Here is a 27,198-nt window from a genome sequence, read left to right on the forward strand (position 1 = left end):
AGGCGATTTGCAACCGAACAACCCCTAAGGTATTACGGGGGTATCCTATAACACTTTTCTCCTATCTAGTAGCCACTAGAATTAACCTAAATAGCTACTTAAACTACTTTTTCCGCTAAAGCGCTACCTAGTTTGCTAAAGATTTAGGGTATTTATATTAGGAAATTTAGCAACTAGGTTAGTAGTTATTAAAAGCCTTTTACCTATATATTAGAACTAAGACCACTAACCTTTATCGCCTTAACTTTTACTTCTAGTATAGTATACCGCTCTTAGTATAAGAATTACTAAGTAGTAGGTTAAGATATTAAGAGGGCCGCTAAGGCGCTAGTAGTAAGTAAGTTAATAGCGATTTTCTATACCGGGTATAGAAAATCCTAATTAGTTAGCTTATAAGTTAGAGTTTCTAAAATATAGCAGAATATAGTAGAATGCGGTAATATCTTATTAGGCGTAAAAGCTTTACTTAGGAGTATCTAGTTGCTTTACGGCAAATCCTTAATAGATTTAAGTACTAGGTACTAGTAAAACCGCTAAAAACTAGCCCTAGAGTAACCTTATAGCCCTACACCTTCTAATTATATAGTAAAAATTAAATATCCCTTTATGTAACTGCTATAGATAGATACTTTATATATATAGATAGCGCCAAAAGCCAGCAATAATCTCGATTTAGTTATAAATAATATATATATCTAACTTACTAACTTTTCTATAGTAATGTAGAAATTTTAGCATCCGACTAAACTATTAGCAATCTATTTAGCTGTGTTAACGGTGTAGGTAGAAAGTTATATAAACGAATATTTCGGTTCTTGCCTAAGGGATCTAAAGTAAGTTAAATAACGAATAGAGACTTAAAGGAAGACATGGGTAGAGCCTAGCTAGAAAGTCATAGCCGTGAGTAGTGGCCGATTATTAGCCGATGTAGACTGGCAATCGACTGCCGTAGTACTGAGAAGGAAGAGGACGTGGATTCTCCCACGGTATGTGGGCACGCATCCACAGAAAAGCCCGGAAAATCAACGTGATCCAAGCTTCCTCCACAAGGTCTGCATTATCGCAGCCTCTCCACATCATGGTCCGTACGTAGTCCGGCATGTAAAACCAGTAGTACATCATTGCTTCACCTCTCCAGTATTTTTCTCCATCGGGATATATTCCATGTCCGCGACCGTCCGCAATCGCCAATAAGGCGTCTGGGTAGGATCGGGGTGCTTCTCGGAGATGGGCCGTAACGAGATCCATATAGTGCTTCGGGTTCCATATTTTATTGTGCGCGTAAGTAGTCGCCGGTTGATTCCCTCGGAAGTATTCCGTAGTCTCGTCATAAAGGGTCTCCAGCATGTCGTAATACTTCACAGGGCGGTCGCTTAACCCTTCGATGATACCATCCCACTCCCTCGGATAACTTTTCCTGAGCTTCTCGTAGCGATCTGCGATCTTGCGGGTCTGAATAGTGCCTTTATTTTTGTTGTATTCGACAAGTTGATCATAGAAGACATTATAAGCTACGCAGAACCAGGTTAACCCTGGGGTATTCTGCCCGAGGGGCTTGGGATAGCAGTTGACTTGCGAGGCTGGCTGGCGCAGCCAAGGTGCGACCATCGGCACAATATCGCAGAAGCCATGAAGGTAACCACGATGATGGTTTTGCATTAGTACAAGATGCTGCACTGCGACGCCCTCAGGGTCAAGTTGTTGAAGGGTTGCAAAGACATCCTTATCAGTGCCGACAGTGAAAGTGGGAAGAGACAGTTCCGGATTGCCCGGAAGTATGCCAAACCACATGCGATCAGCTTCCGGAGTGCATACCCATAGCTCAGCTTTGATCCGGGCCGGAACAACATCCAGATTTTCATTCTCTCTTGCTCCTTTCTCAATATCCGAGCTCTTTTTAGACTTTTTAGACCCCGCATTAGACTCCTTATGTGGGGGCTGTGTCTTATCACTTCGAGGGACCTGGCCGTTTCCGTAAAAGACTCTGGTGTAGCTTAGTAGGGTTCCAAGCCCACGAATATTTATCGCTGAAAACATGTGCTCCCCACCTTGTCCTTCCATGATACCCTCCGGAGGCCGAAATTCTTCCCACACCACCCCCATGCGGCAAGCGAGAATTGCAATTTCAGATGCTGAGGCGGCTGCGAAAGGTCGTGCGATGTCAGGTGGCATAAAGTCCCATGATCTTTGCCTCTTGCGAACAGCAGGCCAGCTTAAGTTCGGAGGAGGTGCCCGCTTGTTTGGCTCAGCGGGGAGTAATTGCTTAAATATAGCAGCGCTGTTTTCGTGCAAGGCCATCAGAAGAGGTATCCAACACGCCAGCTCGCCGTTCGGATCGTTTATCGTATTATCTTCTTTTGGAACATATGTTTCGGTACGAGACTGCTCCTCCCCTGTTATTGCAACTATATTGGAGTGCTTAGGGTCGTAAGGTGCAAGGACAATCTCTGGTGTAGTAAAGAGTGTCTCGAATCGAAATTGAGTCCAACGCCAATGTCGGTGGGTATGCTCGCTCCATTTCCCCATAACAGAGGCTTGACACTTTCGGTGGCCTTCAACGGTGCCAACAATCTGCGCAAGGAGTTGAGCCAACGCAATGACTAGAGCAACAACGGAGATAATCAGTGCAACGAGTGCAGTACCGTCAAGCGCCATGGCCAGTCGATGGTTAATGCGATGCCAGTATGTAGTTGAGGAGGGATGTGTGATAGGAATAAAAGTTTCGCGAATCTTAGCATGTGACAGTCGCTCCACCTAAAAATCGCTAAGCTAAGCCAAATACAGAACGCTAAAAAAACTTTCACCGCACTGCAACCCTACCAAAAGGTAGCGCCACACTTTAAAACTTACGCATACCCATCTTTCCATTAAAAACAATCAATTTCCTAACTCTTAAGACCTAATTCCTACTGCCTAGCAAGCTAGAGGTGGATTTATTTGTCGTTTTACCCCCTTTTCCCCAACAGAAAATTCTTCTTAAGGGTGGTTATAGCTTATAAGCAAGGCACGGATAGAAACACCAAAACTACTACTACTACTACTATCACTAATACTAGAACTACAAAACATAGACTTTTCTTAGGCTTTTCTTCTATAAAAAAGCAAAAGCCTAATAAGATAGGGGGTATAGGTACCTTTCTATATCTCCTTTAGTTAGATTTTCTTTAATAAGAGGAGGATTGCCTTTAGGGCTTTTCTGCTAGTAAAAGCCTAATAAGTCCTTTTTTTTAGTAGTTTTTTCTACTTCTAATAGAAAAAGAAAATAACTATACTAGTCTTTTTTAGCTAGTTTTTCTACTACCTTTAACCTAATCTCCCTAGAAATCTTTTAGTAGGATTAGTAAGGAGAAAGGGTATAAAAGGATAGTAAAAACTAGCAAGGCTTTTTGCCTAGTTTTTTACCTTTAGGACTAGGAGATAAGAGACCTAAGGAGGTTATTATCTACTGTAAAAACTAGGAAACCCCCCTATAAGATATAAAATGCCAAGGCCTAATAGGTTTAAAAAAAACCTCTTATAGAAATAAGTGATAAAGAGTCTATATCTACCTTTTCTCTCCCTTTTCCTTCTCCTGGCCTATTTAGGACAGGAGAAAAAAAAGGACATCCTTAGTCTTCTTCTAAAAAAGAAAACCAAAAACCTATAAAAAAGATAATAAAACTAACGACTACTATAGCTAGTACGCCTAGTATACCTTTCTATTCCCCTTCTCTAGAATAATATCTAAGCAAAGCTTTAGAAAACCTAATTAAGGCCTATAAAGGGCTATAAGATAAAGAAAAAGAAAAACAAGTTAGATGGCTAATAGACTATATAGAAAGTATACTAATAGGAGAAAACCCCTTTGCAAAAGAAGAAGAAGAAAAGGTAAAATATATCCTAAAAGGATTAGAAGAAGAAGTAAGAGCTCTTTATAAGGAGGCAGCTCCTATTAAAGAAACTTATATAAAGAGGCTAAAGAAGGACCTCTCTCCTTTATTGTCCCTACCCTCCTTATTACTACCCTTTACCCCTTCTTCTTTTAGTAGGAGTTTTACTTCTACTAAAAGTAAAAAAAAGCAGCTATAAGAAAGAAAGCTAGTCTTAATTATAGACAAAAAGGACAAATTTTTAAATACCTTCTCTATACGAAATAAAGCCAATTAACTATTTATATTAAAACTATAAGTAGAAAAGCTAGTACTAGCGTCTATAGCTAGAACTAAAGGAAAATAAAATATTCTCCTTATAACTGTAAGAGAGTATAATGTAGATTTCCTAGTTAAATATAAGAATATCTAGCATAACTGCTTTATTTTTTAAAGAGAATAAAAACTAGAACCCTAGGTTTAAATTATAGCCCATAGGGTTTCTACCTTACCTTTTTTAGGAGAGGGAGGCTCTAAGCTTCTAAAAGAAGAAATTAAGACCTTTAATCCTATAGGGATACAAGGACTACCTAAATAGATTTTATTTAGTGTAAAAAGACACGATCTATAAACCAGATTTAGCTTTATAGTTTTTACTATAGAGAATGAGGAAAAAATATAAGAAATCCTTAGGTAAAAAGAGATCTTAATTGTAGGTACAGCTACTAAGGTAGTAAAATACCTTAAAGTCTCTCCTACTACGCAGTGCATAAGCTGCCAAAAATTTGGCTATATAGGAGATAGATGCTCTACTAAAGCCTATAGATTTTATACGGCTGTATATTTATCTAAAGACCACGCCTGTTCTACCTATATAATAATAGGCAAGCCTTATAAGTATACTACCCCTCTTTATATTAATTGTAAAGAAAAATATTTTGCTAATAGTAAAGACTGTAAGACTCTTAAAGCAGCTAAACTAGTATATAAAGAAGATTCTATAGAAGAATAAAACAAATAGGGTTCTGGGAGGAGGTAACTCCTATTAGGCTCTTAAAAAGATATTAAAGAGTAAAAGGATAAAAATAAATTGCAAAAGAATTGGGATAGGTATTTAGATCTCTTATACTTTTTCCTACCGTTTTCTTATTCCTTAGTAGTTGTAGAAACTTAGTATTTTACTAAGGAACCACAAACTCCTAGTTTAGGAGTTTATAAACTACTAGGATATAGCTACTAGTATATATTAAGCTGCCTAGAAAGGATTTATGTATATAGAACTATAGCGCTATAGCCTAAGGCTGCATGCGTAGTATTGTACGTAGTATAATATAATAGATATATATAAAAAATATAAAAAACAGAACGCTAAGAACTAAATTAAGTATTTACAATATATAACGTGCAATAGAATAGCAAATAAGGTTAGTATACATAACTAGCATTCGCAGGGAGGGTGGCCGACTCACTCTAGCTATACCTTTATTGTAAACAATTTTTCAACGCAAATAAAGAGAGGCGTTAGGGTAGAGGCGCTGTTGTAATAGAATAGATGCTAAGAGTTTTTAATAGAGTGGACATGGTATTTTAGCCGGGAACCGGTAGGGCGCAAAACCTTCACAGCGGAAACTAGAATAAGATCTCTGGATTAGGGACAGCTAGGCTTTTTTTAAGCGTAGGAATGCTAGAAATTGTTCGCTAATTGGTTGGAAAATTTGCCAAGCGTTGTAAGACCGGCGTTAGGAGGGTTTATCTGGCTAATAGGGGGGTTTCGATAAACTAACGACGGAAGATAACGTGTTCAACCACTTATCTGGCCACCTTATCTATCTGGCCACCCCACCAGCACCAAGACGTGTCTTTGTACTAAAATAATATTATTATCAATTCAGAACTCTAAATCACCCTAGAAAGAGGGTAGACTACTTATTAGCGTGTACCGGAATAGCTATATAAAGATATATCTTGGTACTAATAGGGTGGCCAGATAAGTAGTAGGACATATTAAAGCTAATTTTTAGTGCTTATATATACATTTAGCGCGACCTTCTATTAATTAGTTAGGTAGGGGTTTTAATAGAGAGCGATTCTTGCTATCTAGTATATTTTAGTAGTTGCTTTATAAAGGTCGTGTTACGGAAGTAGGCACGAGCTAGAATACAATATACTAAACGGGGTAGTAATTAAAGAAGGCTACGTACGCGTAACTATACATGGTTAATTTAAAGATATTTAGATATAAAAACAAAACAGGTTAAGTATGGGTATAAATAGGGGTTATAGGGGAACATGCGTAGGTGTCTCGAGACGAACGTAACGGGTTAAGAACGTCAAAACGCGCAGAGACGTAAGAACGTATAAGTCCCGTAACAGGTCGCTGCTATAAGTTCTTGCACCTTCCTAATTAGAAAAGTAGCCTTGACCGCCTAATAGTAAAATACTTCTTTTATCGCAAATCGATTAAAAGCTGCCCAAAAGGCTTTAAATAAAATGCGATCTTAATACGACTAGTTTATCAATTAATTAGCTCCGTATTTTAAATATCGCGAGCTTTACACAACCGTATAATCCTGCTCTATACTAGCTTCTCTACTAAATCTACGAGCTCCTTTAGTTAAGAATCTACCTCTTATTACTACTATCTTTCTAATTACGTAATATTTATTTATATAAACTTTTGGTGTTATAGAGGCGTAAGAGGCTCTATAGAATAATCTATAGGTAGCTTTATTAACTTCTCTCTATTAATTAAGCTGCTAGTAAAGGCCTCGCCCTTATCTAGAGGCTCTATAGAGGTAGTAGTAGAGTTTTTTTTACCTTACTAGCTTCCTTATAGATTAATTAAATATATACTACCTAATATTTACTACTTTGCGTTAATCCTCCTATGTATTATAGGATATCCCTATAATACCTTATATATATCTACCTATTCTACTAACTTATAAAATAGTAATTTAACAGCAATCTAGTGGCAATTTACGGCAATTTACTATTTTCTACTAAGTCTACTAATCCTACTAAGTTTTGCTAAGACCACTACCTAAATTCTATTCTGCTTTATATATATATTAACTAAGTAACTAAGCTAATAATATATACCCTTTCTTCCCATTTTCTTAACTTCTTTCCTTATATAATGTTTCAACTTTATTATATAGTTTACTATATATTATTATCGCTTATTAAAGTAAATATAACAAAGCCTTATAGGAAATACTACGGTAAACTTATTAATAGGCTAAGTATAGATTAAGTTAATAATATAAATATAACTAGTGGAGTAGGTTGCCTAATAGATTAACTTTAATTATATTCTAAGATTTGCTATAAAGAAGAAAACTATCTAGGTAGGAACTATAGTCCTTTAAATATATAATACTACGTTTAAGAAATATACTAAGTACGTTAGTACATTAGTATATTATCGCGTTTCTACGTTTCTATATTTTTATATTCTAAACTTATAATATAACTAGCTATATAACTTAGCTACCTTTTATCCTATAACTTAATTAGTTCTAGCGCCTCCTATACTATCTTAACTAACCTATTTATATCCTTTCTATTATAGACCTTATAGTAGCAGTAGTAGCACTACTAAGGAGAGATATAAATAGGTTAGTTAAGATAGTATAAGAGGTATTAAAACCGATTAAGCTATAGAATAAGGGGTAGCTAAGTTATATAGCTAGTTATATTATAAGTTTGGAACATAAAAATATAAGAACGTAGGAATATAATATACTAACATACTAACGTACTAATAAATTTAGTATATTTCTTAGGCGCAGTATTATATATTTAAAGGACTACAGTCCCTACTTAGATGGTTTACTTCTTTATAGTAAATCTTAGAATATAATTAAAGCTAATCTATTAGGCAACCTACTCTACTAGTTATATTTACGTTGTTAACTATTCCTTAACCTATATACCTAGCCTATTAATAAGTCTACCGTAGTATTTCCTATGAGGCTTTATTATATATTTACTACTAAGGTTATAGTAAAGAAAGTTAAGTAATATACTACCTATTATAATAACTACTTTAGGATTAGGAGGAGATACTAGCATATATAATAATAACTTAGTAGTAGTTATAATAAACCAGCTTAGGAGTGTCGTAGAGCAAAATAATACTAATAATTAGACGCTACTCCTATAACTATAAGATATAAAGAGAGAAAATATTAAGATGGTATTAATTAAAAGATTCTTAAAACAAAAGTATAAACTAAAGGGATTACTTATATAGATAAAATTAAAGATCTAGTATAAAGGAACGAAGTTAAACTAAGCTAGAGATTAGATCGTATATATAGGGTTATTCTTAACAGCTTAGGTACTAAAGTAGTTTAAACCCTATCTTATAGAGATATAAGCTAATAGATTAGTAACTACTAATATAAAAGCGCGGTATATATTCTTAAGCTAAGAAGAATTTACTAGTAGGCTACGTCAGGAAAAATTTTACCAGCATTTTTACAGCATTTGGCAGCATTTGGCGGCCAAATACGCATTCCGCGCACTATAATGTATAGCATATAGTATTAACTAAGGTGCGGCATACTGCTATATACTGCTGTATTTAATAATATAGTGCGGTATAGTGCTATATACTGCTATATTTAATAATATAGTGCGGCATACTGCTATATTTAATAATACAGTGCAGCTAATTACGCATTTTGCACTTAATGCGCAATTAATATATAATGCCCTTCTTACACATTTTGTATATAATGCCCTTCTTACGCATTTTATATATCTTACTCACTTTAAGTAATAAATAAATATTGCTTTTCCTATGCAGTTAGTGCAAAATAAATTATATTATTTTAGATAATTTAATATAATATAGCGACGGTTTTCTTTTACCTACTTACCTACTAACCTACCTACCTGCCTATCTACTAACCTACCTATCTACCTGCCTGCCTGCCTGCCTGCCTGCCTACCTACCTACCTATCTGTCTGTCTGTCTGTCTATCTATACCTACCCGTTTATACCTACCTATCTGTGCCTACCTGTCTGTGCCTACCTGTCTATATCACCTTGATTCGATCGATTGATCGAATCGTTTATTGTGTTCGCTGGCTAGTCGTTTAAACGNTTGTCGTGTGGCTCTGGCGACGGTCGTGTGGCGATGACGACGGTCGTCTAGCTCTAGCGACGGTCATCTAGCTCCGGCGACGGTCGTCTAGCTCTGACGACGGTCGTCTAGCTCTGACGGTCGTCCAGCTCTGGCGACGGTCATCTGGCTCCGGCGACGGTTGTCTAGCTCTGACGACGGTCGTCTGGCTCTGACGGTCGTCTAGCTCTGGCGACGGTCATCTGGCTCCAGCGACGGTCGTCCAGCTCTGACGACGGTCGTCTGGCTCTGACGACGATCGTCCAGCTCTGGCGACGGTCATCTGGCTCCGGCGACGGTCGTCTGGCTCTGACGGTCGTCTAGCTCCGGCGACGGTCGTCTGCTGGCTGTCGTTCTGGTGTCTTCCTAGGTAGGGAGGATGTAAGGAAGGGTAAAAAATGAGGTGGCTACCTAGGTGTATATAGGGGGTATACTTGGCAGAGGTACGTGTAGAGGCTATCAGGAATATAGCGGGGACCCGATGCGGAGCTTCGTGTAGAGCCTCTGTACGTAGAGCTTCGCGCAGAGCCTTGTGCAGAGCCTCTGTACGCAGAGCTTTATATAGAGCCTTGTGTAGAGCTTCGTGTAGAGCTTTGTGTAGAGCTTCGCGTAGAGCTTCGTATAGAGCTTTGTGTAGAGCTTCGCGTAGAGCTTCGTATAGAGCTTTGTGTAGAGCTTCGCGTAGAGCTTCGTGTAGAGCTTTGTATAGAGCTTCGTATAGAGCTTCGTGTAGAGCTTTGTATAGAGCTTCGTATAGAGCTTCGTGTAGAGCTTTGTGTAGAGCTTCGTGCAGAACTTCGTGTAGAACTTTGTGTAGAGCTTTGTGTAGAGCTTTGTGCAGAGCTTTATGCAGAGCTTCGTGCAGAACTTTGTGTAGAACTTCGTGCAGAGCTTCGTATAGAGCTTCGTGCAGAACTTCGTGCAGAACTTCGTATAGAACTTCGTGTAGAGCTTCGCGCAGAGCTTTATACGGAGCCTCTATATTAGGAAAAAATTTACTAGCATTTAATTTTACTTTTCTGCCATTTTAGCATTTTCTAGTATTTAGCAGCTAAATGCTAATACTTAATTATAAATGCAGCTAAATGCTAATACTCAATTATAAATGCGGTATTTGGCGGCTAAATACTAGTACTTAGTAATAAATGCCGCATTTAGCTGCAAAATGCTAGAAAATGCTAGAAATGCTAGAAAATGCTAAAATGGCAGAAAAGTAAAATTAGATGCTGGTAAATTTTTTCTTAACGTAATATAGATATATAAAGATCTGGAATTAGTAGTAATAGCTAAAGGGAAACTATACTAACTTATATAGAAGGGATTAGTAATAGACTATATAATATAGGTTTAGACACTAGTGGTACAGACTAAGTAAAACTAAGGGGCGTTAATAGCTTAGTATAGGAGGGGACTAAAGGCTAAAGTTTAAGTAACTATAATACTAATAGATAATCTAAGCGATATAGAAAAGCTTATTAAGCAAGCTATTAAAGTAGATAACTGTTAGCGACTCAGTCAATTGAGACATAAGTACGGCAAAATGGTCGCGCAAGCCTGTACGATTGGATTGTCTATAAACGAGAATCTAAAGCTAAAGAAAGGAAAGGAGAAGAAGGGGAGCGCCGCTCGAAGCTATATACGATCTTCGCGTCACGTGACCGCAATATACGGCAATCTGTAGCAACTTGCCGGTGCGTAGTTCTGCCAAGTTCTACCAAGTTCTGCCAGTGCCATAACATTACCCCCCCCTCCAAAAAAGCCTGCCCTTAGGCTTTGCCGCTAAAAGTCTTGGCAAGAAAATCTAACTAATTAGATAACTTTAACCGCCGGTTAAAGTTCCTGGATATCTTAACACCTTATATAACTAAGAAATTTCTAGGGCGTTTTTATCCTTATATTCTTCTAGTAGCTTATTATCTTCGTTATACTAGCACTCTATCCACTTATCTAGGTACTTTAGCGGTCCGGGTTTATTAGGGTAACAGCTATAGAACTCCTAAAGCTTATAAGGGCTACCTATAAAGTTCTATATAGGGTACTAAGTGGGGTCCGGGTTATATCCTTTCTAACTAACACAATACTTTAACGTTCCCTTTATAAGTTTATAGGCTAGTATTTCTTTAATTTCTTATTTATCATTATTATTAACTTAAATTAGCAGGGGAGGTTCATTCTTTTATCCGGGCAGTAGGTTATTTATAGCTTTCCGTAGCTTATCCGGTAAGAAAATAGGGTGGACTTTAATTAAGTCTGGGAGCTTAACCTTATACAAGTTACCTACTTTATTAAGAATCTTATATAGTCCTGCCATCTTATAGTCTAGCTTACGGCTAGGCCATTCTATCTTCTAGTTCTTTATCATGACCTAAACCATATCGCCTATAGTAAAGTCAGGCTCACGCCTATGCTTATTTACCTACTATTTTATTAATTTCTAAGCCTTTTCTAGGTTTATATGGGCTACTTTCCAGACTTCTTCTAAGTGCTTAGCGTACTGCTGGGCTTCCTTATAAGATAGTTTTTTGCGTATAGTCTAGGGCCCTTTTAGTCTTTCCCAGTTAAAGCTTATACGGGGTAGGTAACCTATTTCTAGTTAAATAGGGGCAAATCCGGTAGAGTTATAGGGTAGGGTCGCTTAGGCGTAGTCTATTAAGGGTAACAGTTCGGCCCAGTTATCCTAAAAGTAGTTAACAAAAGGCCAGAGTCTCTGGTCTAAGTATTAATTTATAATCTTCGTTTAACCGTCTATCTAGGGGTAATATGCCGTAAAAAGCTTTAGCTTAATGCCTAGGATCTGGGTAAACTTATTCTAAAAGGCTAATATAAACTACGGCCCGCGGTTAAATACAATAGTATCTAGTAGTCCGTAAATTCGGTAGACGTAGTGGATATACAGTTGGGCTGCCTCTTTAGCATTAATATTTTTATAATAGGGAATTAAAAACGGGCGCTTGCCAAAGCGGTTAACTAGGATTATAACCATATTATATCCGTCACGGTCTAGAGGTAGCTTATAAAAGTCTATAGAGATATATTACTAGGGGCGGTCGGGTATTAAGAGGGGTTTTAATAGTCCTAGGGTCTTATCTTGTGGGATTATAGACCTACGGCAGTCGTTGCAGTTCCGTACATAGCGGTCAATATCTATAACCATTCCGGGCTAGTAGTAGTAGTCACCAATAATCCTACGGGTCTTATTCTTTCCGGGGTAGGCCGTAGAGACCTAGGTATATGCTTTAGCAATAAGCTAAGTCCGTAAGTTCTGTTCCTCTACCACTACCAGCCGTTTCTAATGCTTAAGTAATCCATTTTCAAGGGACTATGGGCTGGTAACGTTCTTTGCCTTTTCACGGTACTCCTATAGAGAAGGGGCCGTACAGTTTGTCTGCAGCAATTTGTCGATTAAGTTAAGTCCTAAAGGGTCAATAGGATACATCTCGGCGCCTAAGGGGTCTGTACTTAGTTCTGCTTATATCTAAAGGTCAAGGTACTCTGGTCGTAGTAGCGTCTGGGTCCATAATAAGATCTTCGCAGCCATATGGTTACCTAGGTCTTATTCACGCCTAGTAAGAGCATCCGCATAGTTCACAGCGCCTAGTCTATATATAATTAAGAAGTTAAACTAAGATAGGACGTCCGCCTAGCGTGCTTACCGGGCCATAAGGGCCTTAGTTATCATAAAGTATTCTAGGGCCTTATAATCTAACACTACTTTAATAGGTTTAGGGGTCCCCTCTAGCTGTACACGCCAGTGCTAAAAGCTAGAGATAATAGCCAGCATTTCTTTATTATAGATATAGTAGTTTAGTTTAGCATCTATTATAGTCTTTAAATAGTATACAATAGGGTACCATTCTCTATCCGGTTACTTCTGGGAAAAAATACCGGCTATTACGCCGTCTAAGGTATTAGTTTCTAGCATCAAGGGCCGTTCTAGGTTAAAGTGGGTAAGTAGAGGGGCCGACACTAGCCGTTTTTTAAGCTTATTAAAGGCCTATATACACATGGCGTTAAAGTAAAAGGGCTAGTCTTTCCTAGTAAGGCGGTTAAGAGGCCGGGTAATCCTACTGTAGTTCTTAATAAAGCGTTAGTAGAAGTTACAGAAACCTAAAAACGATTATACCCCCTTTACAGTCTAAGGGGGCGTCCACTAGTCAATTGCGGTTGTTTTCTCTAGGTTGGCCTTAATTCCGTCCGTGCTGATAATAAAACCTAGGTACTTTATACGCTTAACACTAAATTCCAACTTCTTAATATTGGCCTAGAGGCCAGCTTCGCGGAGCCGTTATAGGACTTTATAGACGTGCTCCTTGTGTTCTAGTTTATTCTCTAAATAGATTATAATATTATCTAAATAGGCCGTATAGAAGTCGTTAAGGTAGTTAAAGAGTACATTATTTATATACCGCTGGTACATAGCTAGTCCGTTAGTTAGTCTAAAAGAAAGTACCTTATATTTATATATCCCGTAACGGGTCCGGAATATAGTAAGATCCTTAGACCTGGGGTTTATCCTAATTCGGTAAAAGGCCTAGCGGATATTAAGCTTTATAAAAACCTTAGCTCTACTTATTTAGGTAAAAGTCTTATTAAGTAAGGGTAGCGGGTAGCAGTCCTTGCGGGTTATATTATTTAGCTTATAGTAGTTAATGCAGAAGCGCAGTCCTCTATTTAGCTTTTTAATAAAGAGAATAGGTAAGTTAAAAGGGGCTTGGCTAGGCTTAATAAAACCCTTATTTAGGTTATTAATAAGGTACTACTTTATAGCCTATAATTCGGCAATAAACTATAGGTAGAGAGGGCTAAAGCTAAGGGTGCTTCTCTTATCTTGCTTAATCTTAATCTTATAGTTATACGGTCGGTAGGGTAAAAGCATATTAAACGATGCCTTAGAGAATACGTCCTTAAATTTCCGGTGTTAATTAGGCAGTTTTTACTCCACTAGTTCTTTATCTATAAGCCCGCTTTTCTATCCACTAAGCTTACTTTCCTTTTCCTTAATTATTTGGTTAATTTTATATAGGCTAGTTATAAAGGTAATAGTATTAGGCTGAACTAGGTTTTAGTAGAATCCTATAGCGCTAAGATAGCAGACATTAACTGGTGGGAGGTCCGTAGGTTTCTTTAGCGTCTGTTAGGCCATGGTTTACAGTATAGGGTTTATAGTCTTCCTCAGCTCACATTCCATTTTCCGTAAGTTGTCCTTCCTATCTATTAGTTTAGTATAGCGTCCGATATCCCTAGCTTTCCTTTATAGCTTTATAGGGTTCTCTATAGGGAACTTAGCTAGGTCACTACCGACTTCCTAGGTCTCTGGTATAGGTAGCGTAACATAGGTAGTTTAGGGGCGGCGTAGTATACGGATCTGTTATAGGTTAAGCTATACGTCCTTCTTAAAGGCCTGGTCTCTACGTATAGCATCGGCTTAGTAAATGGTATTAATCTAGGGCCGTATAAGGTTTTCTATTATAATGCTAATTTCTTTTATAAAGGAAGGGGTTAGGGGTAGAGTTTTGGGCTAGATAAGCCGTCTACTCTATACTTTAAGCTGTAAGCCTAAATAGGCTAGCCATTTTCTTCCTAAGATTATATTATGGCTTCCTAAGTCCGTAATAAAAAAGGGGACGTTATACTACCTTCGTCCGTTAACGCGGAGGTAGATCCGCAAGATAGTTATAATAGGTAGCCCTATCCGTCCGTTATAACCGCGAATAGGGATTAGTTTAGGCAGTTCTTTAAGGGGTATATTTAAAAAGGTAGCCAGTTTTATAGCGCACTTTATATTAATTAAGGTAAAGATATTTACTCCTAAGTTAGCTAAAGCAAAGGTTAAAACTTAATATCTATTATAAAATAAAGTACAAGGGATAGTGCAGCTTCTTTTACTAACTAGCCGACCTAGATTAATATGTAATATATTAATCCCTTTTAACCCTAAAGAGGAGTCTTTCTCTAGGGTTCCTCTTTTTCCGGCTTTATACTATCCTCTTAAATTAACAGGACCTTATTTGTCCTTGCCTTTATTAGGTAGTTCCTTATAGGGTAGCCTATTTAACTATACGAAAAGCAAGCTCCTTAATTGCTAAGGGCCTGTATACGGGGGTCGCTATATATAGGCTGGGTATACACTAGGCCCATAGTAGGGGTAGCTACGCAACTAGCTGCCGGGTTGGCTATAGGAGTTGCCGATTATACCAGGGCACTACGGGCCGTACTCGTAGTACTTGTGGCCTGGTTTACAAGGTTTCTAGTTTTTAGCTAGTTAGCGCGTGCCTTAATTCAACAAAGGCCTTAGTTAATAGCTAGGCAATAGTCCGTAAGTTCCTTTAACGTCTGTGCTGTAGTATAAGCTAGTAATACAGCCCACTGTAGGTCCAGGGTAAGCTTATTAAAGAAGTCTAGCAGTAGGTCTTCCTGGGGGATTTAGGCCTGTCCGGCCAGGTATAGAAAGCGGGTTTAGAAGGCTAAAAAGGTCTCCGTTGTTTTTATATTTAGGCTTTTATAGCTAAGGCGGGCGTTTTATACTTTAAAAGGGTCCTTATAAATAAAAGATAAGTGTTTAATTATTTCTTCTTTAGAGATAAAGGGGTTTACTAAGTCTTTAGTGTATCGCGGGCGTAAATGCGTCTAGGCGTCTCCGCCAGTACGGCCGAAGACATAGGCCATTCTGGCTCGGGCGTTAGGGAAGTAGTCTGCATTAACTTTAAGCTTATCCCGTAATTAGAGCTTCTAATTATTAAATATAGGGTCGGTTCCATCTATAAGTAGTAGGGGGTCCGTAACCTTTACTAACCGCTTCAGTGCTACATAGGCCTCAGTAGATCCACTAAGGCGCTAAGATAGGGCCTAAAGGACTATAGTAAGTCTTTAGTTATCTAATAATGACTCATTATTAGATATAGGGGTATCTCTAGCTTTAAGCAGCTCTCGCAATCATTTAATTTCGGCATTGGCAGCCGCAAGCTCCGCCTAGAGGGTTAAAACGTTAATTATTTCTTCGTCTAAAGTATTTAAGGGTCCTACAGCTGCTTTACCTACTGCTATAGTTCGTGGCATAGTGGTAGGGGTATTAGGTAATTCCGGGTAATTTCTTTAGGGGTTCTAGTCTGTGTGTATCTTGTAGGTCCTTTCCTTAGGGTTCTGTTCTTTTCTTTTAGGTCCTGTCCTTATAGTCCTAGTAATATCCTTAGGGTCCTGTTCTGTGTTCTCGTAGATATATTTAAGTTCCTTCTCAGGAAGAAAAAGTAGAGTAAGCTTTAGATAATGTTAGCGACTCAGTTAATCGAGACATAAGTATAGCAAAATAGTCGCGCAAGCCTGTACAATTGGATTGTCTATAAACGAGAATCTAAAGCTAAAGAAAGGAAAGGAGAAGAAGGGGAGCGCCGCTCNAAGCTATATACGATCTTCGCGTCACNTNACCGCAATATNCGGCAATCTGTGGCAACTTGCCGGTGCGTAGTTCTGCCAAGTTCTGCCAAGTTCTGCCAGTGTCGTAACAATAACCGGCTATACTAAAGCGAAAAATTAAGTAAAATATAATAGGAACTAATATATATAAGAAAGACACACTAGTAGGTATTTAAACTATAGTATAGCGTAGAGCTAATAGACCTAGATAGTATTAAAAAAAGTAAAAATAGACGACTATAGAAACCTAAAGGGTAAAAATTAAGTAATTAAAGGTCTAAGGTGTAGAGGCTAAACCAGGGATCTTAGTAGCAGAAGATATTTAGGCAGACTCTATAGTAAGAAAGGTAGTATAAAAAAGAAGCTTATATAAATTGCGAAAAATAAGGTTATTTTACTAGAGACTATAAAGGTAGTTAGAGTAACTATATAGTAAAGGGAATAAAACTAGTAGGCAATATATATATATAAAAGGATAATAATATACTATAAGGAATAAAAGAGTGTTTAATTAATAGTTTTGCGTTTTATTATAATAATATATACTAAGTTTATAAGGATACTAAGTATAGCGTAAGCTATTAGCTACAAGAGCCTAAGTTTAGGGGACTTTAGGGTATAAAAGAGTTAAATAAGAAATAAAATTAACTTTATAAACTAAATTAGAACTAAAACAGTATAGTAAGCTAGTAGTTAGCGGAGAAGTTTCTTATATACTAGTTCCACTTAGTAATAAAATCTAAGGATTAAAATAATTAGACTATTAGTAGTAATAATAAGATAATAAGGGCAGCTTATTAGGAGTATATAGACCCTAAGGACGTAATAATAGAGGTAGAGGTTAAATCCGCTATAAAGAAAGAATTAGTAATAGGGATTAAGACTCTATTAAATATAATGTCTATTGCTTTATAAGACGTAAGAGAAGTAGAATAATAAGCTACTTTAGCACTTAATAAAGGCAAAAGGCTAAAGGCTTAAGATTCTTAAGACAAAATAAAAGACGCTTAAAATTCTTAAGATAAAATAAGATAAGCTTAAGGACCTATAATAAACAATAACTAATAGAGCAGAGTGGTAGCTTAATTTAAAGATAAATAAATAAGTATAGAATAAAGATTCCCCTAAAACTAAAATTCTTAAGAAGAAATAAGGATACTACAAAAGCCTAGTTAAATTAAGGCTAGAGTAAAGCTTAGGGAAGAAGTAAGCTTAGGGCTAGTAATACCTAAGCTAGGTAAATAAGATATTTAGCCTTATATAAGGGCGTGAAGAGACTTTAGGGAAAATTTAAAGGAATGATATAAATTCTATCTAAATCTAAGGGTATATAGCTCTTGCTAAAAACAAAACGTTATATAAAGAAGAGAAAGGAATAATAAGAGTTATATATTAAATAGTTAGGGGTCTTAGTAGTCGATATATGCGTATATACGTACGCGGTCTTTAACTAACTTTAATAAAATTTAATAGATCTAGCAGAACTTGGCAGAAGTTAATTAAGCTAGTAAAATTTAGTAGAATTTAGTTAAAGCATTAGAATTTATCTATTAAGTATTTTACTAAGACATTATTACTATAACTAGGCTAGTCCTATTATAATACCCCCCCCCTTTAGCCAAAGGTCCAAAACAATTCAATTTAGTTAAGACTTTATAACTTATTACGTTTTTATATATTTACGTTAGGTAGTAGTATAGAGTTTTACTAGTTCTAATCGTAAATAGACTAATTAGGATTTTCTATACCCGGTATAGAAAATCGCTATTAGCTTAATTAAAGCGGTAAGCAGAACTAATATCTTTATAGTAGGTCTTAGTAAGGTAAATCTAACTAATGTTAAAGTTTTTTAATATCTTATATGTTATATAACCATATTATAAACGTTATAATATATTTTAAGTTCTTTTTAATTTTAAGCTTCCTACTATCGTATTTTGTGTATTTGTGTTAGGTAGTAGTTATTTACCTTTATATTATATCCATCCAGCTAAAATAGGCCGTAAAGGATGGTCCTTATGGAATTCTTTTACTAGGGAAGGTGTATTGGTCTTAATTTACTTATAAGGTTCCTATATTTATATCTTATATCCTTCCTATTTGCCCGCGAAGCCCTACTGCACGCGTCCACGTCGCCGCGGGTGGAAACATTATCAGGAAATCGTTCCTTTTAATAGCTAAGTGCAGAGGCGATGGTAGGGAGCCGTCGCAGCGCATGCAGCGCGCTGTCGTCGCGGTTCTGTGGTGTTGAGCTCGCAACGCGTACTACCGTACAATGCATCGCCCCTAATAACACTAGGAGCCTTACTACCTCCGCATAAGGCTCTTGCTCTACCACCTAGGGAGGCTTATTAAGGGAAACTGGGATACAAAAACCACCCGATATACGACTACCTGGCTCGTAGCCAGGCCCGAAACTGGCCTTATCAGTTGGTTAACGTAGACGCGCCCTAGTCATACAACAGGACACCCTTGGGCTTGCACTAGCTCTAAGATCGCAAAGGGACGCGGCGAGGGCGTAGGGAACCTCTTTTTATAAGAACTTGTTAAGGTTAACGCGTCGTAGATACCTTATACGAAACTTATTAAGGCCCTAAGGCCACCGCGAAGAACTTGTTAAGGCCCTGCCTAGAGAACTTATTAAGGCCCCTCTACAAGGGCCTATCTGGTATCCCGTACACCCAGGTGACTTAAAAGAGGGTCTTAATAGGCGTGGTGCGCGCGACCTGGACGACAGACGCGACAGCGACGTAATGGCGACGTGACGGCGACCAGACGGCTCGACGAGGTGGAAATACGGGTAAAGCCCTAGGCAGCGGAAACATAGGCCAGCTTTGACGGCCCTATGGCAACCAGGTAACTCACAGGAGGGTCTTAATAGGCGTGGTGTACGCAACCTGCGCATATATATATGGGAGAGGCTCTAAGGAAACACAGGCCAGTTATACGAGGACTTAACAGTTAGAGATATAGGCTAGCTTATAAAATGGGGGGATATAAGCTTAGTTAGTAGGAAAGGGGGGAGTAGGCCGCCTGGCACGGGACCTAGCGTCTATGGCCCCCTCCTATAAGATACGGTTGGCCTATTATAAGGAGACTCTTATATGCAACGCAAAATGGGAATTAAAACCTCCCGTAGGGCGTAGTGCGTAATAGCCACTGCTAGCTCTAGGGACCTTACCCCTTAGCTAGGCTCTAACCCCTAGTGCACCTAGTAGGTAGGCAGGATTACGTCCCGGCTAAAGAGACTACTACGCGGCTTAAGAGAACAGATGTATATATTAGTGCACTAATAGACGGGACTGCTCGCTTACTAGGGCAGTAAGCTAGTAAGGTATGTTTAAGGAGCAAATAGGAGTTACTTAGGCGGAAAAGGCTTTGGCTAGGCCTTAACTACAAAAGGTATACCTAACTATATTGCAGGATATAGCCACGATGCCCTTATAGGATTACGCCAGTAGGCGCGTAAGATGGGAGTTGCGACCCCTGCAAATGGTAGCTTATACCTATGCCGGCGGAAATAATAAAGAGAGGCGTAAAACTAGAGGCTATAGAAGGCTCCTAAGCCGTGCGAAAGTATACTAACTTTAGGAGGAAACTCTTATATAGACCGCTGGGGGGCGGATTAGTACTTAGGCTAATAACCCGTTATAAGATATCCGAAAGAACTGGTGAGATTCCCTATATTATAGGTAGTGGTAGCTAACTGCTTATAGACTAGGACTAAAGCACTAGAAAACTAGGGTAGAGGCCTAGATAAGTAGGTATATAGAACTCTACTATATTACTAGCTAATATATAACTACCTGCCCTTCTCCTTTTCTTGGCCTATTTAGGACAGAAGAAAAAAGAGGACATCCTTAGTCTTCTACTAAAAAAGAAAACCAAAAACCTATAAAAAAGATAACTAAACTAATGACTTTTACGGCTAGTATACCTAGTATATCTTTCTCTTCCCTTTCTCTAGAACAATACCTATAAAAGGCTTTAGATAGCCTAACCTAGGCCTATAAAGGGCTAGAAGAAGAAGAAGAAGAAGAAGATAAAAAGGAATAAGTTAAATAGCTAGAGGACTATACATATAGTATCCTAGTAGGAGAAAACCCCTTTATAAAAGGAAAAGAAAAGACAAAAGATGTCCTAAAAGGACTAGTTAAAGAAGTAAGAGCTCTCCGTAAGGAGGTAGCCCCTACTAAANAAACCTACGCAGAGAGGCTAAAGAAGGACCTCCCTACTTCGTCCTCTCTACCCTCCTNNTNACTACTATTTCCTACTCCTTCTACTTCTATTAAAAGTAAGAAAAAGCAGCTATAAGAAAGAAAGCTAGTATTAGGACGCTAAGGTCCTTAGGGTATGTAGTAACGTAATAATAGTAGCGGGATATAAAGAGTATCTGGTTCTTAATGAAGTAGAACTATAGAACTAAATTCTACTGTTCTCTAATGCGGGGCGATTATGTTTTATAGGCGCCTTGCCTACGCCTCGCCTGCGCTAAGCCGGTTGCGGCTAGTACGTCTTTATAGCCTAATAATTGCCTCCCCCTTTTTAAGCGGCTGTTTTTAGCCGACGCTATTATATAATAGGAGCGCTATTATTATCCTTTACTAAATAAAAAATATTTAACAAAATTTATATAAATTAGATAATAGGACAATAGAATAATAGGATAATAAGACGCTAGGACCATATAGAGATCTATAAAGGTAGGAGTTCCCACTTAGGTAGAATATTAGATTTCCCTTCTAATTCCATTTTAATTCGTTTAGCCTATAACTCGCCTTCTTTATAATTTCTAATTAACTATAAATCGCAAGCGTTAAGCTACTGGTCCGCCTGCTGGTGAACCTTCTATAAGTATTCTTTATGCTAGCTTATAGCTATCGCTAACCCTACTAGGCGCCGTTAAAGCTCCTACGCCGCTTATAAGCCGCTCCCCTAGCCTTACTAGAACCAATCTGCCTCCGTTACGCTAAGTGTATAGCTATTACTAGGCGGGCTACCTACGGTAAGTAGGCTAACCGTAATTGCTAGTACTACTAATAACTAAATAAGTTATAACAAGCAGTAAGTCTAAGTGCGTTAGTTTAGGTTTTAATAGATAATAGACTAGGTCCTTAAGGCCTTCTATAGCTGCCTAAATAAGCTACTCGCCCTTACTAATAGGGTTAAGCGCCAGCGGGTTACTAGCGGAGACACGGCTAACCTTAACGCTCGCGTTACTGCCGCCTAGAAGTCCTTTACGAAGGATATTAAGGCCTTAGTGCGCACCGGCGCTAAGTACGGTCTCCGCCAGCGCCTAAAGGGTAAAGACTTTCCTTTGCTTTAAGTACAGAAATTATAAGCTATCTATTATACTCTTAAAGGAATTCTTAATATAATACGCGCTTTAGTACGTATCGTAGCGTAGGTGTTTCGCTATTATAGCGTATGCTAATAGTACCTATAGGCTAATATACCTCCCATTATAAGGGATAAGGAGGAGGATAAGAATAAGGAGGATAAAGAGAAGGGAGAGGAGGAGGATAAGGAGGAAGAGGAGGAGGAGGATAAAGAAGGAGGGGAGAAGAGGGAGGATTTAATGGAGCTGTAGAGTATCTATATTTCTATTAGCGTACTACTATTACTTTGCCATCGTTCCGTTATTGCCCTACTAGTAGGGCGTAACCTTAGTTATAATTAAAAGTTTTTTATTCTCCTACCTACTTTCTTTTCTATTTACCCCTTAGGGTAAAGTAACTATTATATGTCTCCTTTACGTCCTTATTAATATCCTCTACTAGAACCTATTTGTTATATTTTTCTAGCTAGCCTTTTTACTTAACTAGGTACTATAGGGTCTGGTTATATCCCTTCCTTCTATATACTTCTTCTACCTTATATTAGTTTTTTTTAGTTTATTTAATTATCTAGCTTAATAGGCCCTAGTAAAGGGTCTCTAGTAGTGCCCTTATATTATTTATATGGCTCTAGTAAGCTAATATAGAACACTAGTATATAGAACGGCATTATACCTATTAATTTGTTTTTTATATTATTCGCAGTAAACTTAGCTAAAGGTAGCTACTTTTCCTAGTCGTTTTATAGTTAGGAGCGGTATATTTATAGGTATTATTCTATAATTACGTTTGCAATTTTAGTTTAGCCGTTTATCTCTAGATAAAATACAGTTAAGAGTTATATTTATATACTTAATTGCTTATATAGGGCTTACTAAAAGTTTAAAATAAACTGGCTTCCGCGGTTGGATATTATTAAATTAGGAAGTCTATATAGCTTAAAAACGTACTTAATAAAACATTTAGCTACTAATATTGCATTAATTAAGTCTATAGGAATTATATATCGTATTTTTATAAAATAGTTAATAACTACTATAATATTTATAAACCTATTACTATTAGGCAGGTTAACTATAAAGTTAATTAAAATATCTCGCCATTTTTATATTAGAATTGGCAACGGTTAAAGTACTCCTTACTTCTTTATATAAAAGGTCTTTCCACATACGCACATTCTGTATACTTAAACGTATTTTTATATATAGTCGTGCATTATAGGCCAGTAATATACTTACTAGATAATCTTATAGGTTTTTATATAGCTAGGATGCCCTACTATAGGGGAATTGTATATAAATTTAAGTATTTTAAATTGTAAGGGTTCGGAATTTAGGACTATTATCTTCTATTAATAGTACAACCGATTATTACGGATTTTGCATTTAGTGAGTATAATATTTTTATATTACTATTTTCTTATTTAAATTGCTTTTATTTATATTTACTATCTAGGGGTTATTCTTATATTTATACTCTATTAATTTATTAAGTTCTATATCCTACTTATTAATTTTTAATTTGTTCCTATTAAGCTCTATATTTAGAAATATAGGGCGTAGTTTCTTAAAGTATTTAGGGGGTAGTAGAATTTGTAATTAATTTATAATCCGTTTATTAGAGGCGTTTATAAGTAAGTTTTATAATTATTATATTAATAAGTTAGGCTTCTAATTAAGTTTACTAGGTTAGTATATAATTTTAAAGTTAAATTATATAAGGTATTCGGCCTAATAAATTAGCGTTATATTAATTGCTTTATAGTTATAAAGTATTATAGGTTTTTATGGTCCGTTAATACGCGTATTAGGAATAACGATTCTTTAAGTTTTAAACGCCATTATTCAAAGTATCTAATAATTATAAGCAGTTCCTTATTATATATCTTATAGTTTAATTTAGTAGGGGTAAGTTTTTAAGAAAGAAAGACTACTAGGTATAGCTTACCGTTCTTATTATATTATAATAATACTCCTCTTAATGCATAATTAGACGAGTTTATTTTAACAATATATTTAAGGTCCAGATTAAAGTAGTTATAAAATAATATTTTAGGTCATTAAAAGCTTATTTATATTTAGTAGTCTATTTAAATCTTATATTCTTCTTTATTAAGTTTACTAATAGCTAAATAATTTTTAAGAAGTAATTAATAAATTAATAATAGAAATTTGTAAATTCTAGAAATCCTTAGATATCTTATATACTACTAGGACTGTCCTAGTTTATAATTATAGCAATTTTCTTAGGGTCTATTTTAATTCTATTACGGGATATAATTAGGCCTAAGTATGTAACTTTAGACGTATAGAACTTATATTTCTTAATATTATATTATAAGCCCGCGTCTTATAGGCGTTTAAGGACTATTTAGATATACTTCTAATACTTAAAAAGCGAAGATAAATAGATTAAGACATTATTAATATACGCGGTAATAAATATATTAAGGAATTCGCGAAGCGTATTATTAACATATTATTAAAATATATTAGGACCGTTCTTTATACTAAATAGCATTACTAGGTATTTAAAAAGTCCCTATTATATACAGAAAGCTATATACTTTTTATCTCCTTTATAAATATAGATTTCATTAAAGGTAGTAACTATATTAAGCTTTATAAAGTATTATACTTTTACTAAGTAATTAAGTGTTTCTTAAAGTAGAGGAATTGGATATTGGTTTTAAATTATAATTATATTTAGGGCTTAATAATTAATATAGAACCTTAAGCCTTTTTTTGGTTTCTTAATAAATAGTATAAATAAGGTAAATAGTAATTAACTAGGGTAGATAAATTCTTTCCCTAGGTGCTCTTTAAGGTATTATTATATTATAAGCAGCTCTTCTTATAATATACCGTATAACGGGCTAAACCTTAGCGTTATACTAGGTTTAAGTTCTATTTTAAAATTATGCTTATCTTAATATAGGGGTAGTTAGTCTATAAATCGTTTTTTAAATATATTAATTAGATTGTAATATTCTTTAGATATAAGAGGTTAGGGGTTAATATATTACTTTAGTTCTAACCCCTTTTTAATATCTTCTAGTGTTATAGTAAAGATCTTATAGTCCTATTTTCTTACTAATAAATAAAAAAGTACGGCTTATATTATATAAAATTAAAGGGGTTTTAATATATTATCTTCACATTTTTTAACGCAATTAGTAGTTATAACTTTATTATATTAGTTTAAGGTTTATTGTAAGGGTAATTTATATTATATTAAATTTAAATAGTTATATATATATTTATAGAGCAAGTAGTATTCTAAGTAATAACTTTAGTAGTAGGTTATACGAAAATTTAGTGTTTCTTTAACCCAGCTAATTAAAGGGTTATATTATTTTAGCCATTTATATCTAAGTATCACTTTATAATACTTTAAGGGTATTATAAATAGGGAAACGTATTTAAGGTATTTTATTTATCCACATCTTTATAAGAGCGTAGTGCGTTAATTTACCATATATTAAAGGCTTACTATTAAAGCCTTATAGGCCTTAAGGCTTATTAAGTTTCTTTAAATTTAAGCGTTAAGTTTTCGCGTAGTTTATATTAATAAAGCCTATACTAGTAGCTCCGCTATCTATAAGGATTTATACTTCCTTCTATTTTTTAAGTATTTAAATTTTGCTAAATATATAAAGGGAGTTATATTATATATTAGCGCTAAAAGAGCCTAGATACTTATACTCTTCCACTTCTTATTTTAAGGCGCAACTTAGCCCTAGAATAATTCGTTTTCTAAATTAACTAAAGGTAAAATGCTTTATAGCAACTGAGTATAATTTATAGAATAAGTATAATTTAAGGACTAAGAGGAACTACGTTAGACTTTTTTAAAAGGGTAAGTTCGGTAATTTCTTCAAATATATCCCTTTTTACTATATCTAAAGTATTTGGCTTATATTCTTCATTTATTAGTTCCTAAGGGTATATAGGATTAAGTAGTGTTAAGGTCTATAGGGTTATATATAAAGCTTTTTAGTTTTAGAAATAGATCGCGCTTTAGGGTATATACTAGTTTTATAAAGTTTTAAATATAAGGTGTAGTTAGCTTTAGGGAATAAGTTTACTTATTATATTAAAGGTCCTTATTAATTTATTAACATATTATAGTAAATTTAGATAAGTCCTTTAGCAGTTCTCTGCCTACTAACTATACTCTAATTTTATCTAAAATAGCTTAACAAAGAGCAGCAACTATAGCGGCTTTATTCCAATCTAGTTTACTAATAAGGCCTAAAAATTCTAAAAGGAAGCTAGTAAAGTCTTAGTTCCGTTATTATAGGTTTTTAAGTTTAGTAATAGCTATATATTTACGGCTGGCGTTATTATATATTTATTTTAATAGAGAGATAAAGGTTTTAAAATTAATAAAGGTGCTATTATAGAAAAATGGGTCTATAGTTTATATGGCGTCTTTACTTAAACAAGACATTCTATAGCTAATCTTACTAGCTTTAGTAGGGTATTAGTTATAGTTTATTAAAAGTTTAAAATAGAGCTTAGTTATAAAGGGATGTAGGTTATTTTAATTTCTATTAAATATTAAAGGGTTAAGGAGCCTTTTAAATTTCGTGGTAGGTATTAGGTCTATTATAGGTATAGGTTAAGCTACTATTACTAGTTTAGGGTTTGTATTTAACAGGCCGGGTTTATATATAGTTATTTTAATTCCGTTTATAGGTATAGCTATTAGGGTCTCTAACGTAAGTGCTTTAAGATTATAGAGTTCTTTATAGATTACTTCTATTAATTACTAGTGCTAACCTTTTAATATTATTTGCTGTTAGGCTAAAGCATCTATAAAGGGCTGTTATATTATAGTTAACTGTTCCCTAACTAGGGCTATAATACTTATAGTTAACGCGGTAGGTTTAAGTTTGTTTACTATTTTAATAGTAGTTATTTTAATGTAACGTAATATAAGGGCGCAAAGAGACTTTAGGGAAGATTTAAAGAAACGATATAAATTCTATCTAAATCTAAGGGTATATAGCTCTCACTAAGAATAAAACGTTGCGTAAAGAAGAGAGAGGAATAATAAGAGTTATATATTAATAGTTAGGGGTCTTAGTAGTCAATATATACGCATATATGTATACAGTCTTTAACTAACTTTAGTAAAATTTAATAGATCTAGTAGAACTTGGCAAAATTCAATTAAGCTAGCAGAATTTAGTAGAATTTAGTTAAAGCGTTGGAATTTATCTATTAAGTGTTTTACTGAGATATTCTTACTATAACTAGGCTAGTCCCGTTACACCTTAAAGTTAAATAATTAATACTAAAATTATAAAATTTAAGGATCTAGAGGACCTAATAGCTAGATATAAACTAGGAGAAGACTAAAAAGGATTTAAAAACAAAATTAAGACGTAGTAAAAATAAAGAGGTTATTAAGAAATAAAGACGCTAGGTAGACTAAGGGATAGAATACCTATATATAGAATTA

General features: G+C 35.7%; 1 protein-coding gene across 1 annotated transcript; it reads right to left on the bottom strand.

Moving 5' to 3' along the window:
- Positions 1–491: 491 nt before the first annotated feature.
- K441DRAFT_659034 (uncharacterized protein) lies at positions 492–2,690 on the bottom strand. Its single transcript, XM_067648455.1, has one exon. It carries the CDS (start codon positions 2,653–2,655, stop codon positions 919–921), a length of 1,737 nt encoding a protein of 578 aa, XP_067504560.1. The 5' UTR covers positions 2,656–2,690; the 3' UTR covers positions 492–918.
- Positions 2,691–27,198: the final 24,508 nt, after the last annotated feature.

The sequence above is a fragment of the Cenococcum geophilum genome (genome assembly GCF_001692895.1).
Source record: "Cenococcum geophilum 1.58 unplaced genomic scaffold K441scaffold_18, whole genome shotgun sequence".
NCBI classification, from domain to species: domain Eukaryota; kingdom Fungi; phylum Ascomycota; class Dothideomycetes; order Gloniales; family Gloniaceae; genus Cenococcum; species Cenococcum geophilum.